General features: G+C 51.7%; 2 protein-coding genes across 3 annotated transcripts in view; both read right to left on the bottom strand.

The window, feature by feature from the left end:
* Window positions 1-9,031, bottom strand: part of LOC147736633 (glutathione S-transferase P 1-like) — a 496,543-nt gene extending 487,512 nt beyond the window's left edge. Inside the window, exon 1 of the mRNA XM_086953405.1 lies at window positions 8,982-9,031. Within this exon, the coding sequence (XP_086809531.1) occupies window position 8,982 (1 nt within the window). The 5' untranslated portion in view covers window positions 8,983-9,031. The remainder of the gene's footprint in view (window positions 1-8,981) is intronic.
* The window catches only part of LOC147736632 (glutathione S-transferase P 1-like), a 120,802-nt gene extending 111,699 nt beyond the window's left edge, over window positions 1-9,103 (bottom strand). Inside the window, exon 1 of one of the 2 annotated variants that reach the window (XM_086953406.1) lies at window positions 8,982-9,103. In XM_086953406.1, the coding sequence (XP_086809532.1) occupies window position 8,982 (1 nt within the window). In that variant the 5' untranslated portion in view covers window positions 8,983-9,103. The remainder of the gene's footprint in view (window positions 1-8,981) is intronic. The other variant, XM_086953407.1, reaches the window with a different exon arrangement.
* Window positions 9,104-17,679: the final 8,576 nt, after the last annotated feature.

The raw sequence follows: 17,679 nt of genomic DNA, 5'->3' as shown, positions 1-17,679 counted from the left end.
AGGGTGCTTGCTAAGTGGTCATTGCAAGGATGGCAAGCAAGGGTCACACGGAGAAACACGCTATTAGCTGCCAGTCTTTTGAGCATATAACCAACATGAAAGTTGGAGGGAGGCTGCTGAGTTGCCCTAGCATGGTTTGCCTCGTTTGGGGCCAGTGATGGATAGTTTAAGGGTAAGGTTTGAATTCTTGGTTGCGTTTGGATACTTTTGACAGGTTGCCCTTACCCATGCAACACGGCGATAAAGTTGTAATTTTGTGGGTGGTGAACTAGGTTGCACCTTATAAGAAACTCATTAGATCTTGCAGTCCCTTCATTGCAGAACATAAGAATTTTCAACATTCTTCAAGGAAGCCATTATTAGCAGGAAGGTATTGAACCAGGGAGAGCCAATGGTTGTGGGGTCTTCCACAACAGTAGTAATGGAATTCCATTTACGTTCAACAGGCTATTGGTACAACATTAGCACCAGCAGCGGCTCACAGGGGTAGTCAGATCCTGCTTATCTGAGTTTCGGTAGAGTTTGGGGCAGGTTAACTGGCCGCAGCTTGTCTCAGTGTTTTTTTTAGGTATGGTCGGGTCAATTGACCGAATACAGCCATGATCGCTTGGTATGTCTGGGCATGACAAGATTCTAGCAAAGGCAGGTATCGGTGATTATGGGGTTTGTGAGGTAGTATCTCACTGGCAGGCTGCCATCCTGGGGGGACCATGTACCTAGGACCCTCACATCAGGCAGAGGTGCCCAGTGGAAGCAGGGGAAGACTGCACAGGTTAGACACCGGCGAATTGTGGCTGCACTACTGCACAGGGGCAAAGTAAGCCTGGACTGATTCACATGCGGGGCATGATGGTGATGGTCCCTACCTCATTTCTCAGGATCTCTCCATGTTGGGCTTAGCTAACGATCCTCTTAATGGGTTTTAGATTTACAGCATCTCTTGTCTGTGCCATACTGTGAGTAGGTTAGCCATTGACTTTAATACGTGCTGCAAGGGCCCTCTTATGTGATAGTACAGCATCTAGTTTACCGGTGCTATTTGTACCACCATTAGCACCGGCTGCGGGTCATGGGTAGCAGTAATGCTTCCTTTTATTTCACCCAGGATTGGGGCTGGCAAGGTCATCAAACTTTGGAGCCAGAAGCTGAATAGGCAGTGTGAGACCTGGGGTCACCAGCTCTCAAGGGGGTAGCATGGCGCGAGCAGCAAGGCAGCCAGGGGCTTGTGTGTAAAGCAGCTACTTAACGCACACATCCAATGTAAGACACAGTGGCGCAATAATGGAGACCACACCAGTAGTTGTATTTGAAAGAATCAAGATCTTTTATATATACTTTCAAATAGAGCGTTGCATTATTAACTCTTCAGAATTTCATTGAGACATCTCATGAATCGCATTCAGGTTACATTTCCCATAAATGGGTAAACATTTCATTAGAATCATAACCAGCTCATCTAGCAATGTATTAACCTGGAGGATCCTACAAGAAGCGACTATAGTAATGCGTTTAAATATCACATCAAACCTCTCATGGATGCTTTTCCCTCAAGGTACTAAAACATATTGGCAAGTACTTATCAGTCCAACAAGGAACTCCAAAGAACACAACCTTTAGTTATTTGTGACAAGCTTTTCTTTCTTGTGAATTCCGGTTGGCTTGCAACCTAGATCAGATCATCAGAATACTAAGGAAGCCCACTTCTGCAAGAAAATTCAGTACAGTGAAGTGAATCTCCCTCTCATTTCAGGCTTGTACATACGGTACACCATGAACATTTCAGCTTGTAAATATGGTACACTAGGAACATTTCAGGCTTGTAAATATGGTAGAGGAGAACGTGTTTAACCCTTCAACCTCCAAACTCAGGAGGCACATTCAGAAAGGGGCCAACGGGGCCCAGTCTCAGTCCACCCCGGGGAAGGGGCGACCTCGGGCCACACTCGGCCTATCGCCCTCCTCCCCGGGGGTTACCTGGTACCTTCAGCACTCCGGGGCCCTGCGTCGGCTGAAGTCGGCGGGAGAAGCTTCCGCCGGCTGGGGGGACCTCTCGCCGCCTGGCGCGGTGCTCAGGGAATGCAGGCACCAGCGCTGGCGCAAGGCGGTTCCGTGATGCGGGGCAAACGGGAGGGGGCTCTCAGGCTCCACGGCCCCTCTCCGCGACGTTCCAGGGCTTCCCCGATTGAAATAGAGGCCCGGAGATGGCAGCCAATTGCTGCGCGGCTCAGGCGGGGGCGCGGCCGATGTCGCGGCTCGCGGCCCCCGTCACGTGATGAGGGGAGGCTGGCTTCGGGCCTAACACGGCCTGGTGAACTCGGTGCAGCGGTGAGTTGGCCTGGGAAATTAGCGCTTCCGGCCACAGCACGATGACGGCGGGCAGCGCTTCACAGGGTCCATTACTTCGCAGCAATTCACAGAGTCAATTACTTCACAGCGTTTCACGGGGGCAATTACTTCACAGCGCTTCGCAGAGTCAATTACTTCACAGCGCTTGACAAGGGCAATTACTTCACAGCGCTTGACAAGGGCAATTACTTCACAGCGCTTGGCAGGGGCAATTACTTCACAGCGCTTGACAAGGGCAATTACTTCACAGCGCTTGACAAGGGCAATTACTTCACAGTGCTTGGCAGAGTCAATTACTTCACAGCGCTTGACAAGGGCAATTACTTCACAGCGCTTGACAAGGGCAATTACTTCACAGCGCTTGGCAGAGTCAATTACTTCACAGCGCTTGACAAGGGCAATTACTTCACAGCGCTTGGCAGAGTCAATTACTTCACAGCGCTTCACGGGGGCAATTACTTCACAGCGCTTGGCAGAGTCAAGTACTTCACAGCCCTTGGCCCACAGTACAGTCAGGGACATACAGGATGGCCCAATTGTAGGCAGGGGATGCGCAGGGCAGCACAGTCCAGTACCTGGTCCCAGAAAGCAGTCTTCTTGGCGCTTGGATGGCTCGGCGCCCTTGGTTGCTCGTTTCTTGAAGTTACTGGGGGGAGGGAGGAGGGGGGGTGATGAGTTGAAGTCCTGAAGAATTTCTCTTCAGTCACTGCAGATGGACCCTGGGGTTCCCTACCACTGGGCCAGATCAAGGGGGCTAGCTTAGGACACCTCACCCAGATTAAGAGGCAGCACCTCAATCCTGTCACTCCCAGTAGCATAGGTTCCTCACTAGGCCCTCCCGCCTAAACTCCTGTGTGGGTTCCCCAGGTTAGTGATGCCCCAACTGACTAGAAAGTTTCCCTCCTTTTCCTTATACAGTGTCAGTTGTCAGTTGGCAGTGGCAGTTGGTGCCTCCCCTATTCTGGAAGGTTCCAGGAGCTTCCCTCATTCTAGCTACAGCAGGCTGGCAGGCTGGTATGGCAACATTGTTTAAGGGTTCCAGCCAGCTCCTGGCTACTAGAGTGCGCCTATACAGACCACGCTGCAGTAGCAGGGGTCAGTGGCAGCCATGTTGGGGGAAGTCAAGCACCTGCATCTAGCATGGGTTTTAATATAACCCAGGGCATTTTAACCTCACAGGGCCCATACAATTACAGTACAAGGGGGGACATCCGGAATCAGGGGAGCAAAAAGCGAAACATTTCTGTGAAAAGGGCCAAGTCCAACAGGCAGACATACCTGTGATGGTGCAACACACACTCAGCAGTAGAGGCAGCTAAGTTTCTACATCACACTGGTATACCATTGGTGATAAACGTAAGGCCTTGGGCTACACCCGAATAGGCACTTTGTCAGCTGGGGTGTGAGCGTGCCATTCCCAAGAGGGTGCGGGTTGCCATGTTAGTACTGATATGGAGGGGATGGAGCACTAATACGGACAACTACCAGAGCACATTTTGCGGGCATTGTTAAGGTTAAATTGTTGGCAGGTTACCAGTTGCTTCAGTTAAGCATATTTTACTTGGGAACATTTGGACTGCAATGTGGTGGTAGCCGGTTGGAAGGCCTTTTTAGATGTGTGTTTCTAGCTCAGGCAGGTCCAAGTATGGGCTATGGTGCCTAAAGGCCGCCCCGGGTTACAAGTTCACAGGCAGGCGGAGCGGCGGAACTGAAAGGGGGTTGGGTTCGACTGCTGGTCACAGGTTGAGATCCTGGTAAGTCCACTTAGCAGTTCATCCTTCTGTGGTCGTTGAAACGAGAACCATTGTGTTGAGTGAAAATACTGTGTAAATTCTCCCGCCCTTTAGCCTTGGCTGGTGCCCCGTTAGTCCTACGGGCGGTTTAAGGGTCTGAGCAACCGGGGGCTGCCTGGAACGCTCCGCCCACCTTTTGGGGGCCTGAGCAAGGGAGTGGACTGGCGGTCCACTGATGGGAGGGGTAGCTCCTCCCAAAGATTGGTAATCACTGATTGGGGACGGCCACGGTGCAATTTGGCTCATCAAGTGGCAAGCGGCAAGGGGCTGCCTGCCCTGGGATCGCCCGTAAGATAACCCACCATGTTGGCATATTGGTTATGCAAATAAACCTGCAGCAAATTTCTCCACTAAGAAGGTGTCGTGTGGTTTATTTATGGAGGTTGCTGTGTGAGAACGGATGAATGTTGCCGAGATTGGCTCTAAAGCTGTGCCTTACTCTCTTCTTTGAAAAGCTGTTGCTGCATCAGTTTATTGTCAGCCCTTTGGCTTGTCCTCCAGTGCAGACTGAGCTGTGCTTACTTTGTGCCATTGTGAATGTGTGAGCTGTGCTTATTTTGTGCCGTTGTGAATGTGTGTGCTGTGCTTATTTTGTGCCGGTGTGAATGTGTGAGCTGTGCTTATTTTGTGCCGTTGTGAATGTGTGTGCTGTGTTTATTTTGTGCCGGTGTGAATGTGTGTGCTGTGCTTATTTTGTGCCGGTGTGAATGTGTGAGCTGTGCTTATTTTGTGCCGTTGTGAATGTGTGTGCTGTGTTTATTTTGTGCCGGTGTGAATGTGTGTGCTGTGCTTATTTTGTGCCGGTGTGAATGTGTGTGCTGTGCTTATTTTGAGCTGGTGTGAATGAGCTGTGCTTATTTTGTGCCGTTGTGAATGTGTGTGCTGTGCTTATTTTGTGCCGGTGTGAATGTGTGTGCTGTGCTTATTTTGAGCTGGTGTGAATGAGCTGTGCTTATTTTGTGCCGTTGTGAATGTGTGTGCTGTGCTTATTTTGTGCCGGTGTGAATGTGTGTGCTGTGCTTATTTTGAGCTGGTGTGAATGAGCTGTGCTTATTTTGTGCCGTTGTGAATGTGTGTGCTGTGCTCACTTTGAGCTAGTGTGAATGTGTGTGCTGTGCTTATTTTGTGCCGGTGTGAATGTGTGTGCTGTGCTTATTTTGTGCCGGTGTGAATGTGTGTGCTGTGCTTATTTTGAGCTGGTGTGAATGAGCTGTGCTTATTTTTTGCCGTTGTGAATGTGTGTGCTGTGCTTATTTTGTGCCGGTGTGAATGTGTGTGCTGTGCTTATTTTGAGCTGGTGTGAATGAGCTGTGCTTATTTTGTGCCGTTGTGAATGTGTGTGCTGTGCTTATTTTGTGCCGGTGTGAATGTGTGTGCTGTGCTTATTTTGTGCCGTTGTGAATGTGTGTGCTGTGCTCACTTTGAGCTAGTGTGAATGTGTGTGCTGTGCTTATTTTGTGCCGGTGTGAATGTGTGTGCTGTGCTTATTTTGAGCTGGTGTGAATGAGCTGTGCTTATTTTGTGCCGTTGTGAATGTGTGTGCTGTGCTCACTTTGAGCTAGTGTGAATGTGTGTGCTGTGCTTATTTTGTGCCGGTGTGAATGTGTGTGCTGTGCTTATTTTGAGCTGGTGTGAATGAGCTGTGCTTATTTTGTGCCGTTGTGAATGTGTGTGCTGTGCTTATTTTGTGCCGGTGTGAATGTGTGTGCTGTGCTTATTTTGAGCTGGTGTGAATGAGCTGTGCTTATTTTGTGCCGTTGTGAATGTGTGTGCTGTGCTCACTTTGAGCTAGTGTGAATGTGTGTGCTGTGCTTATTTTGTGCCGGTGTGAATGTGTGTGCTGTGCTTATTTTGTGCCGGTGTGAATGTGTGTGCTGTGCTTATTTTGAGCTGGTGTGAATGAGCTGTGCTTATTTTGTGCCGTTGTGAATGTGTGTGCTGTGCTTATTTTGTGCCGGTGTGAATGTGTGTGCTGTGCTTATTTTGAGCTGGTGTGAATGAGCTGTGCTTATTTTGTGCCGTTGTGAATGTGTGTGCTGTGCTCACTTTGAGCTAGTGTGAATGTGTGTGCTGTGCTTATTTTGTGCCGGTGTGAATGTGTGTGCTGTGCTTATTTTGTGCCGGTGTGAATGTGTGTGCTGTGCTTATTTTGTGCCGTTGTGAATGTGTGTGAATGTGTGTGCTGTGCTTATTTTGTGCCGGTGTGAATGTGTGTGCTGTGCTTATTTTGTGCCGTTGTGAATGTGTGTGCTGTGCTCACTTTGAGCTAGTGTGAATGTGTGTGCTGTGCTTATTTTGTGCCGGTGTGAATGAGCTGTGCTTATTTTGTGCCGGTGTGAATGTGTGTATACTCCAGGTGTAGATTGAAGTGAGTAGAAGAAAGTACGAACGTGCCAGCCCCGGGCCTTTAATGAGCAGGCGCTGCAGCCTAAGCGTGTCATGTTGTGCCTATTAGTGTAGCGCCTTAAGCACACATGTGAGGGCGTCCAGGCGCTTGAGCGGGTGAGCGGGTGAACGTCCTCTCAGAGTAACTGAAGAGCAGGACCTCAGCTTCTTGCGGAACTGAAGAGGTGAGAAGCAAGCTCTGATGTGAGTGGACTTCCAGCCACTGCTGCTCACCCCAACCCTTCCCTCACACGGTGCCTCCGGTGCACGTGCATGCAGGGGCGGCCACTGCTGCTCACCCCAGCCCTTCCCTCACACTACCACCCTCACACCGTGACCCCACTGCACGTGCATGCAGGGGCGGCCAGTGCTGCTCACCCCAGCCCTTCCCTCACACTACCACCCTCACACCGTGACCCCGCTGCACGTGCATGCAGGGGCGGCCAGTGCTGCTCACCCCAGCCCTTCCCTCACACTACCACCCTCACACGGTGACCCCTGTGCAGGTGCATGCAGGGGCAGCCACTGATGCTCACCCCAGCCCTTCCCTCACACTAACACCCTCACACGGTGACCCCGGTGCACGTGCATGCAGGGGCGGCCACTGCTCCTCACCCCAGCCCTTCCCTCTCACTACCACCCTCACACGGTGGCCTCGGTGCACGTGCATGCAGGGACAGCCACTGCTGCTCACCCCTAGCCCTTCCCTCATACTACCACCCTCACACTGTGACCCCGGTGCACGTGCATGCAGGGGCGACCACTGCTGCTCACCCCTAGCCCTTCCCTCTCACTACCACCCTCACACGGTGGCCTCGGTGCACGTGCATGCAGGGACAGCCACTGCTGTTCACCCCTAGCCCTTCCCTCATACTACCACCCTCACACCGTGACCCCGGTGCACCTGCATACAGGGGCAGCCCTTCCCTCTCACTACCACCCTCACACCGTGACCCCGGTGCTCGTGCATGCAGGGGCGGCCACTGCTCCCCAGCCCTTCCCTCACACTACCACCCTCACACGGTGACCCCGGTGCACGTGCATGCAGGGGCGGCCACTGCTCCCCAGCCCTTCCCTCACACTACCACCCTCAAACGGTGACCCCGGTGCACATGCATGCAGGGGCGGCCACTGCTGCTCACCCCAGCCCTTCCCTCACACTACGACCCTCACACCGTGACCCCGGTGCACGTGCATGCAGGGGCGGGCACTGCTGCTCACCCCTAGCCTTCCCTCACACTACCACCCTCACACCGTGACCCCGGTGCACGTGCATGCAGGGTCAGCCACTGCTGCTCACCCCAGCCCTTCCCTCACACTACCACCCTCACACCGTGACCCCGGTGCACGTGCATGCAGGGGCGGCCACTGCTGCTCACCCCAGTCCTTCCCTCACACCGTGACCCCGGTGCACGTGCATGCAGGAGCGGCCACTGCTGCTCACCCCAGTCCTTCCCTCACACGGTGACCCCGGTGCACGTGCATGCAGGGGCGGCCACTGCTGCTCACCCCAGTCCTTCCCTCACACGGTGACCCCGGTGCACGTGCATGCAGGGGCGGCCACTGCTGCTCACCCCAGTCCTTCCCTCACACCGTGACCCCGGTGCACGTGCATGCAGGAGCGGCCACTGCTGCTCACCCCAGTCCTTCCCTCACACGGTGACCCCGGTGCACGTGCATGCAGGGGCGGCCACTGCTGCTCACCCCAGTCCTTCCCTCACACGGTGACCCCGGTGCACGTGCATGCAGGGGCGGCCACTGCTGCTCACCCCAGTCCTTCCCTCACACGGTGACCCCGGTGCACGTGCATGCAGGGGTAGCCATCTTTGAACGGGTTTTGGAACAGATCAAACAAAACATTACAATCCCCACTCCTGTCTGTGCACCCACAGATCCTTTTTACTATCTTTTATTAAAAAAAAATAACTTTACAAAAGTGCTGCCGGTGCATCGCGTGCGTGGACACACAGAGGTGCGCACCGCTGGATGTCTTTTGTAAAGCATTCCAGAAAACATGCACAGGCAAAGCCAATTGTTCAGCTGCAAAGTCATAATGATTAGCTTTGCCAATGCTTATTGTTATGCCAATGTGGAGAACTATTTTTTGCCGGTGCTGGAAAGTATCATCATAAAACATTGGCAAAACCAAACGTTCTGCACTCACAAAGGCGAGAAGTGAGGCTAATGGTTTTGCCAATGCTTCTTAGCAATTCTTCTTCTGTTTGCTTCAATGATTATTTACGATGAACGCAAACAGCCCTCAGAGGCACCGAGAGCTCTTTGCATCAATCGTAAATAATCAGTGCTGCTGAACTGAACGCCTCCTTTGGTAATTCCCTCATTGTGTTTCTTAATTGTTTATACAGTAAAACACCAACGGACTCAGTGACATCCCGCCCAGGAGGCAACGCCCCCTCCCTCCCCCATGGGGGGGGGGGGGGGGGGGGGGACACTTACTTGTCTCTCCCGGTTGAGCAGCGCCGGTCCGACCCGTCCAGCCCCTGCAATCTGAGAGCGAGTGCAGCGCCTAGACTCGGAGCCAAACTTTATCTGCTCTGGGAGCTGCTGAGTCATGCAGGGAGGGAGGGGGGGGCGGGGAGGCGGGACCGGAAGAAAGAGAGAGAGAGAGAAGGGGGGGGGAGGGAGGAGAGGAGAGGGATGAGAAAGAGAAAGAGATCCAGCGGGAGAGAGAAGGAGGGAGAGAGAGAGAGAGAGAGAGAGAGAAGAAATACCCAGCAGGGGAGAGAGCGAGAGAGAGGGAGAGGGAGTGAGCCGGAGAGAGAAAGAGAAGAAGGAAGGAGCCAGCAGGAGAGAGAAGGAGCAGGGAAGAGAGAGAAAGAGAGAGAGAAGAAGAAGAAGAAAGGAGGAGACAGCAGCGGAGAGAGAGAGAGGGAGAGGGGGCGGAGAGGGAGAGGGAAGGAGCCAGAAAGGGCGAAAAAGAGGGACAAAGAAGAGTGGGAGGGAGAGACGGAGCCAGGAGGAGAGAGGGGGGAGGAGAGGGAGAGAGTGAACGGAAGAGAGAGGAGAGAGAGGGAGTGTGCAGGAGAGAGAGGGGGTAAGAGAGAGAGAGAGGGAGCCAGGAGGAGAGAGGGGAGAGAGAGAGAAAGAGAAGGACAAATGAGCCAGCAGGTTAGAGAGGGAGAGAGAGAGAGTGAGCAAGAGAGAGAGAGAGAGAGAGAGACAGAAATGAAGGAGCTAGCAGGAGAGACAGAGAGAGAAATATAGAGGGGGGGGGGGAGAGCGGGTGCAAAGGAGAGAGAGAGAGAGCCAGGAGGAGCGAGAAAGAGAGGCAGAGAAGAAGGAAGGAGGCAGTAGCAGAGAGAGAGAGAGAGGGTGGGAGTGAGCATCAGACAGAGAGAGAGAGAGAGAGAGAGAGAGGGGGTGGGAGTGAGCATCAGAGAGAGAGAGTGAGGAGAGAGAGGGTGCCAGGAATAGAGAGGGAGAGGAAGAGATTTAGGGAGAGGGAGGGAGAGAGAGCAGGGGAGGGTGAGGGTGAAACGGAGCCAGTAGGAGGGAGGGGGAGGAGAGGGAGAGGGAGGAGGAGGGAGAGAGAGAGGGCAAGAGAGAGGGGAAGGGAGAGGGGGAGGGAGTGTGCATGAGAGATAGAGGGTGAGAGAGATGTGGCCAGGAGGAGGGGGAGATGGAAGAGAGAAGGAAAGAAAGTGGGTGGTAAGAGAAAGAGTGGGAGCCTGCTGGAGAGAGAGGGAGAGGAGTGAGCAGGGCAGAAGGAGAAAGAGAGAGAAGTGGAGGCGGGAGAGAGGGAGTGTGCAGGAGAAAGAGAGGTGAGGGAGAAAGGGATCCAGGAGGAGGGTAGGGAAAAGGGAAGAGAAGGGGATGTATCGGAAGAGAGAGAAAGAGAGAGCGAGAGGGAGCCAGCAAGAAATGGAGAGAGTGAGCGAGAGGGAGAAAGAGAGAGAGAGAGAGAGAACGAGGAAGGTGCCAGCAGGAGATAGAGAGGGGAAGCCCGGAGGAGAGAGAGTGGAGTAGAGGGAGAGAAAGAAAGAGGGAGATAGAGGGAGAGAGGGACCGGAAGAGGGATGGAGAGCGTAGAGGCGGAAGGGAGAGAGGAAGAGCGCATGAGATAGAGAGATAGAGGTGGCCAGGAAGAGGGGGAGAGAGATGAAAAGAGTGGGGGCAGTACTAGAGGAGAGAGATGAAGAGAGAGATAGGGAGCCAGCAGGAGAGAGAGAGAGAGAAGGAGAGGGAGTGAGCAGGAAAGAGAGAGAGAGAGAGAGGGAGCGAGAGAGAGAGGGGGAAGAGAGAGAGAAGGGGAGAGAGAGAGAGGAAAAGAGAGAGGAAGAGAGAGAGGAGAGCGGGGGAGGGAGAGGAGGGGGCGGGAGAGAGGGAGGGAGAGAAGGAGCCAGCGAGAGAGAGGGAGAGGGAGGAAGAGACAGAGAAGGAGAGAGAGGAGGGAGAGAGGGAGTGCGAAGGAAAGAAAGAGAAAGAGAGAGAACCAGGCTCCCCTAACTCACCCATCGTGCCACAAATTGACCAGACTTTGACCAATAATCACAGTGCATCTGTTCTCCCTCGCCCCGACCACCTCGCCGATACTTCCCGCACCCCCTCTCGCACTAGCCCTTGCCTACATAACTCCCTCACTAGACCGCGGTCCTGCCCACTTTCCAACAGGAACTCAATCAACCTCCCTTCCCATAACCTCCCTTACATTGCGCCAGTACCTCGGAGGGGGAACTCTCCATTAGTGGTCTTCCCCCACCTCTCCCGTCCACCGGCCTCGATCTCCCCTCCCCCCTCCCCATTGACCAACCCTCCTCCCCCTCTGCGTGACCCATAATCCACTCTGATCCTGCTTCTAAACTCAAGACTATAAACCATGAACTGCTAACTCTCAAAACTGCCTTCTTTAAACTCATTAAGGCCACCGAAGAGCTGGCCCTGGATCTCGCTCCCAACATGTCCACCTTTGAGACCCCCATCGCTCTTCCACCAGGCCAACACTTGAGATCCCACATATGATTCTCCCAAAACTCTCTGCTCAAAATTTGAACGCCACTCACTGCCCTAACACCTCGTCTAGGCCAGCCAGATGCTTAAATCCACACTCAGAACCTGATATTCTCTCCCTCCTCCGTGAGTACGCCTCTCCTCCTTCGCCCTTCGCAGGCCCTGCTATATGCTCTCGTACAGCCCCACTAATTGCATATAACTCGACACTCCCTAACCATGATAATGCGGATCCCATCTGAACCATCACGCCCAATCCCCATAGAGTGCCCAGACTCAACGCCAATTCCATGAACATCAATAACCTCTTACAGATTCCCACTTCACAACCTGCGCCCATGGACACCCTGCACAAACCACACCTGAAAAGCATGCTACTTAACTGTAGATCAGCGGTGAAACATGCCACAGACCTTGCTGATCTCATCCTCGCCCAAGATCTGGACCTCCTTATCCGCACAGAAACCTGGCTCAACGACTCCTCTGGCCCTATCCTTGACTTAATAGTCCCTCCTACTCACAACATTATCAGACTCGATCGAGTTAAGGAATTGGGAGGTGGCAATGCCTGTATCTTCCGCAACTCTCTCACAGCAAAACAGTCCCCCTCAGCTAATCTCTCCTCCTGTGAATACCTTTGCATAGATATCACCAGCTCACACAGACCCTTATGCAGCCTTCACATCTTCTACCACCCCCCAGGTAATAACCTCCACCTAATCGAACAAGTTATGGCAGAGGTCTTCAAACTTTTGTAGATTGAGCCCCCCCCCAGCTGATTTTTTTTTAGATGTTGGGCCCCCCACCACCTGACAGAAATGTCTAGACTCGACCGCCACGCGCACATTCCGGGCATATTCAGCGAATAACATTCAATACAATAAGAGTGCTTAGTAAACTGCAGGTTTGTGAGTAGGTGGGTGTGGTGAAATGTCAGAGGCTTATTACACAGCTCAAATTAATACATAATTCTTATTTATAAGCCTGCCTGTGTAATTTTAAAATAAACTTTCAGGGATGTTTTAAGGATTTTGGGGCCTGTGGGCCAAATGTATTTTTGGGGCCCCTGTTCGGACCAGCTTTGATTTTATGATCCAGTCTCAGCTCTTTCATGCCTTCTTTGGTCAAATACTAAATGTGTGTACATTGGATATTCAGGGATAGTGATGTGTGTTTTCAGTCTGTAACACAACAGCAGTTCACTAATATTACTGCAAATAATCTGTCACATCCTCCCATTTCTCATATGTGAGGTCATGTATTGATCTAAAATAAACTTTTTATTTTGAAGTCGCATGACGCATAAACACATTTTGTCTGTAAAATGTATGTAATAGACTTTTACACATTAAAAATGAATGGTTGAAAAACGATATTTACAACATTGTGTTTTAAAATGATTCAAGGTCATGAGGCAAGACTGTAGAATAGAGCTGGCACTTTCAGTCCCCCCCCCACCCAACCCCTTTATTTATTTATGCGTTTTTATATAGCGCAGACTTTACCCGAAGGGGTCAGAGCGCTTAACAACAGGAACAGAACTGATACATGAGAGAACATTACAAGTGAACAAATTACAAAAGCAAACGCTAAATTACATGAGGCAAAAGTGACAATCATGAGCAAACAAATACAAGAGAAAGTAAATGGAGCATTATGTCCCTGGAAACTTTGTCTCCGTTCTGGGAAGAGCTAACTCTCCCAGGAGGGGGTTAATTCACAGAGCTGACATGCTTCAGGTGCAGTGGGAGGCGAGGGGTCTCCTCTGCTAAAAACCAAAAGCGTGTCCCACTGCAGCTGAAGCTGTCAGCTCTGTGATTAACCCCCTCCTGGGAGAGTTAACATAACAAAAGAACGGGCACCTCCTGCGCGATCGATCTCCCCTCCCTCCCCCTTCCACATACCGGAGTCCGGAGTGCTTCAAGAAGACTTGCACGGACAGACAGACGACTGCAGGGCACAAAGGTCAAATTGAAGTGGAGTGCGCCCCCCCCCTGGGAAGGTTTCGCGCCTCCTCAGTGGGGCGCGCCCCACAGATTGAAGAACACTGAGTTATGGAAACCATCTCCTCCATCCTGGGCCAACACTCCCCCCAGATCTTCCTTGGTGACTTCAATCTCCACTTGAATGACTCCCTCGATCAGGCTGTCACAACCCTCAAAAACGTCCTTACCGACCTGTCTCTCACCCAATTCTGCGACAGCCCCACTCACAACTTAGGCTCGACACTGTATCTCATCATCTCCAACCCCAACTCCATTCACTTGTGTGGTGGGCGTTGACGATGTGCAAGTTAAGACCATGGTGGATTTGTGTGCATGGTATGCAATCATGGGAAAGAATATGCTTGTGAAACTATGGCCTGGCAGGAAATTGTGTGACCTGGATACTTATCCAGGGCATAAGATACCTATGCAAGGATTCATGCGGCTGATATCAAATTTGATTCTAGGAATTGTCATAGGAAGGTGTATGTCGCGGATAAGGGAGCCATAATTCTAGGATTGCCACAAATGAGGAACTTGGGATGAAAATTGATCTAAGAGTCACCCCTGCTGTGTACGTTGTGCAGAGGGAGGAACAGGGTAGTGGAAAAAAAGGCAACGCTGAGAGCGTATATGGGAATTTGAAGGGTGTAACCCTGATGTCTTTTGTGATCAACTGGGAAGGATGAATACATTTGAACACAAAGGGCCAGATGTAGGTCGGTCAATAACGGCCGAAAATCGGTATTTTCGGCCGTTACCGACCGGTATTACAGAAATGGTATGTAAGGGCATTATTTTACAGAATCGGTAAATTTACCGAATCGGTAAATTTACTGATTCTGTAAAATACCGAATCGGTATTTTTACCGATTCGGTAAATCTCAGATGTAGGTGGGACTCTTCTGAGTCCCAAAGGCCCTACAAATTCGGTATTTTAACACTGTTGGACCTAGATTACCCAAGCCTACATATGGTAGCTTGGCACAGTAGTGGTCTACAGCTAACTCCAAGCGTTGGCTAAGTACTTACAATCCTTACCCACAGTAACACAGTGATGAACCACTAAAATAAAGACACAACACCTCTTTTTGGAAAAATACCGTTACCTTTTATAAAAATAATATGCTCTTCTTGTTATGCTTTTTAGTCAGGGGTAAAAGACAATCAAATTACACATTTACATGAAATTTAAATCACTCTTCAATATTTTTCCTGCTCAGAATTTGAGAATCAAAGGTACATTTAGGTTCTGTAGTTACTTAGGACACAAGACACTTCACTAATAATTTTTACAGGAAGGCAAAATACAGTCTGGCAGAGTAATATGTTTTTAAAGACACATTTGCAGGTACATTACATTTGTGATAAGAGGCTGTCTATAGTACAACCCACTACTCCACTAGGAGGTTACAGCTAGGGATTTGCACTCTACAGTTTCAACATGTTATTTAACCACTCTTAGGCGTGTACATTACCCCTCAGCTCTTAGCCTTCTTCTCACTCAACAGACCTCTACCACAGGGGTGGATCTTCTCAACATAAACCCCCAGCCATGTGGCTAAAAGGAGACAAAACAGAATCAACAATGTTCTCCCTTTGATCAATTCACAGGTTGCACCTTAATGGTGAAGGTTCTACTTCCTTAATTAATAACAGGATATAAGGGCTCTTCCTAGTGAGCCTGGTAATTCTCCCTGCACACCACTCTCCCCCTCTTATCTCATTAGGAGCTAGATTTTTTACGTGGACTGGGCAGTTCTGTCACTCGGTTTCTTTATATGTAATTCTGGCGGCTTAAAAGTCAATTGCATGTCTTTAAGATTTCCCGCTTTGATGCCTTCAGTCACCCGATGCTTCCGCTTCCCGCACCCCCTCTACCCGGCTTACTTTTGAGTTCCGGACAGTGCAGCTGGTGTTGCCTGGGTCCCGCGGTGCCGGGGAAGTCTCCCCGCAGTTGTAGAGGCGTCAGGGAAGCCTACCTCAGACCGAGGCGCTTCACCGAGGTGACCGATGCGGCGCTTCTGCCTCTTCAAGCTTACCGCTGGCTGGAGCTCTGCCTTGACGCACCTCCGATGACGCGACCGGCCCTCCTCAGGCGCACTACTCCGCTGGGCATGCGCGGAAGCGCTCGCTCTTCTCCCGCCTCCGCACTCACTCAAAGGGAGGACGCTGGTCTACCGGTGACGCTGCTCTCCCGGGCCTGCCCGATCATAGGCCCCTCCTGCCTCACGAAAAGCGTCTAGCTGCTGGTCATGCGCGGAAGCGCCGATCTCTTTGTTTTGACGCGGCCGGTGCCCCCGGGGTCCCGATGCCGATCAGAGCAGCGTCGCTGCTTCCCTCCAGTCACTTCTCACTTGGGCTTCACAGGAAGGATGTCCACACACGGCGCCCTTGCTCCACAGGTCGCCAGGGTGCCACAGACCCCCGCACTCACTTCAGCTACTCCACGTCCCCGGTAAGCTCAGCGCTGATTAGGGGTAGCCAGGACTCTCTTCAGTCAGGGGTATCCTGAGTGGATTTATTGAGATTCCAAGATGTGAGTGGCTGCTTCCTCAAGTAGCTCGATTTCTTTTCCAATAGTTGATGTTTTGAGAGAGGGATCGGTCAAAGGCTGAAGGGGGAACAATCCTCTGAAGTAACTGTCAGCCTCAGTGACAAACTAGCTGCTCTCAGTGTGTCCACCTCCTATCACCACTGCCTCACTCCTCTACTCTGGGGTCAGCACAAAATGGCTGCTGGTCACTGGCCTTATATAGGGTGGCCTGAGACCTGCAGAATTCTCTAGGGTATTCTAGAAAGTTCCCTAATGTTAACCTATGGACCTGTCCTCCAGTGGTGTCCGTTATGACAGTTGGTGGACACCATTTTAGATCTCTGGAGATCCCTAGATTTCCAAGGGGGCTGACTAGGCCTCACAGGTTATGAGGGAAAAATGGCGTCATCGCCAAGGAGCACCTAGCCTCCTGACAGCATTAAAAAACTCCTGATGGACATATGTAAAAATAAAAATAGAAAGTCTGGGAGGCAAAGGGGGACAAAAATAAATCATGGTGGTTAGAGTCTTCCCAGAAGCAGACAGGTCTAACACGCGTCCCCCCCAGCTGAAAGTGGGGAGAACTACCCAACCCCTTGGGAGTCCTCATCACTAAGGCGGAAATACCTGGATAGACCGTCTGCATTGGCATGGTCTGCCCCAGGTCGGTGTTCCACCCTGAAGTCCATTCCCTGTAGGGAGATGGACCACCTTAGCAACTTGGGATTCTCCCCCTTCATTTGCATCAGCCAACGAAGGGGGCGATGGTCAGTCTGAACTAGGAAGTGCGAACCAAACAGGTATGGTCGTAGCTTCTTCAGAGCCCAAACCACCGCAAAGGCTTCTCTCTCAATTGTACTCCACCTCCTTTCCCTGGGGAGTAGTCTCCTGGACAGGAAGACCACGGGTTGATCCAAGCCCTCATCATTTAGCTGCGATAACACTGCCCCAATGCCATGTTCTGACGCATCTGTTTGGACAATGAATTCTCTAGCAAAATCAGGGGCCTTGAGAATGGGAGCGGAACACAATGCTTGTTTCAAGGTCAGGAAGGCTCGCTGGCAAGCCTCCGTCCAGACTACCCGTCGGGGTTGCTTCTTGGAAGTAAGCTCAGTGAGAGGGGCCACAATAGTGCCATACCCCTTCACGAAGCGACGGTAATATCCAGTGAGGCCCAGGAAGGCTCGGACCTCTGTTTGAGTCTTGGGGGGCTCCCAGGCGATGATAGCCTCAATCTTTGCCTGGAGGGGCTGCACCGTCCCTCTGCCCACCAAGTGACCTAGGTACACCACCGACCCCTGGCCGATCTGACACTTGCTGGCCTTGATTGTCAATCCAGCCTGTTGCAGGGCATGTAGAACAGCTTGCAGATGCTGCAAATGGTCCTCCCAGCTGCTACTGAAGACAGCAATGTCGTCCAGGTATGCAGCAGCAAAAGCTTCCATTCCAGAGAGGACCCTGTTCACCAGCCGCTGAAAAGTGGCAGGGGCATTCTTGAGCCCAAAGGGCATCACGCGAAATTGGTAGTGTCCCTCAGGTGTAGAGAAGGCTGACCTTTCCTTCGCCTCCTCGGTAAGGGAAATCTGCCAGTACCCTGAAGTTAGGTCAAAGGTACTTAAATATTGAGCAGCTCCCAGCCGGTCAATCAGCTCATCCGCCCGTGGGA

The sequence above is a fragment of the Lissotriton vulgaris genome, chromosome 1_2 (genome assembly GCF_964263255.1).
Source record: "Lissotriton vulgaris chromosome 1_2, aLisVul1.2, whole genome shotgun sequence".
Lineage (NCBI taxonomy): Eukaryota > Metazoa > Chordata > Amphibia > Caudata > Salamandridae > Lissotriton > Lissotriton vulgaris.
Note: the sequence above shows the minus strand (reverse complement) of the source record. Positions and strands in the feature narration are given on the sequence as shown.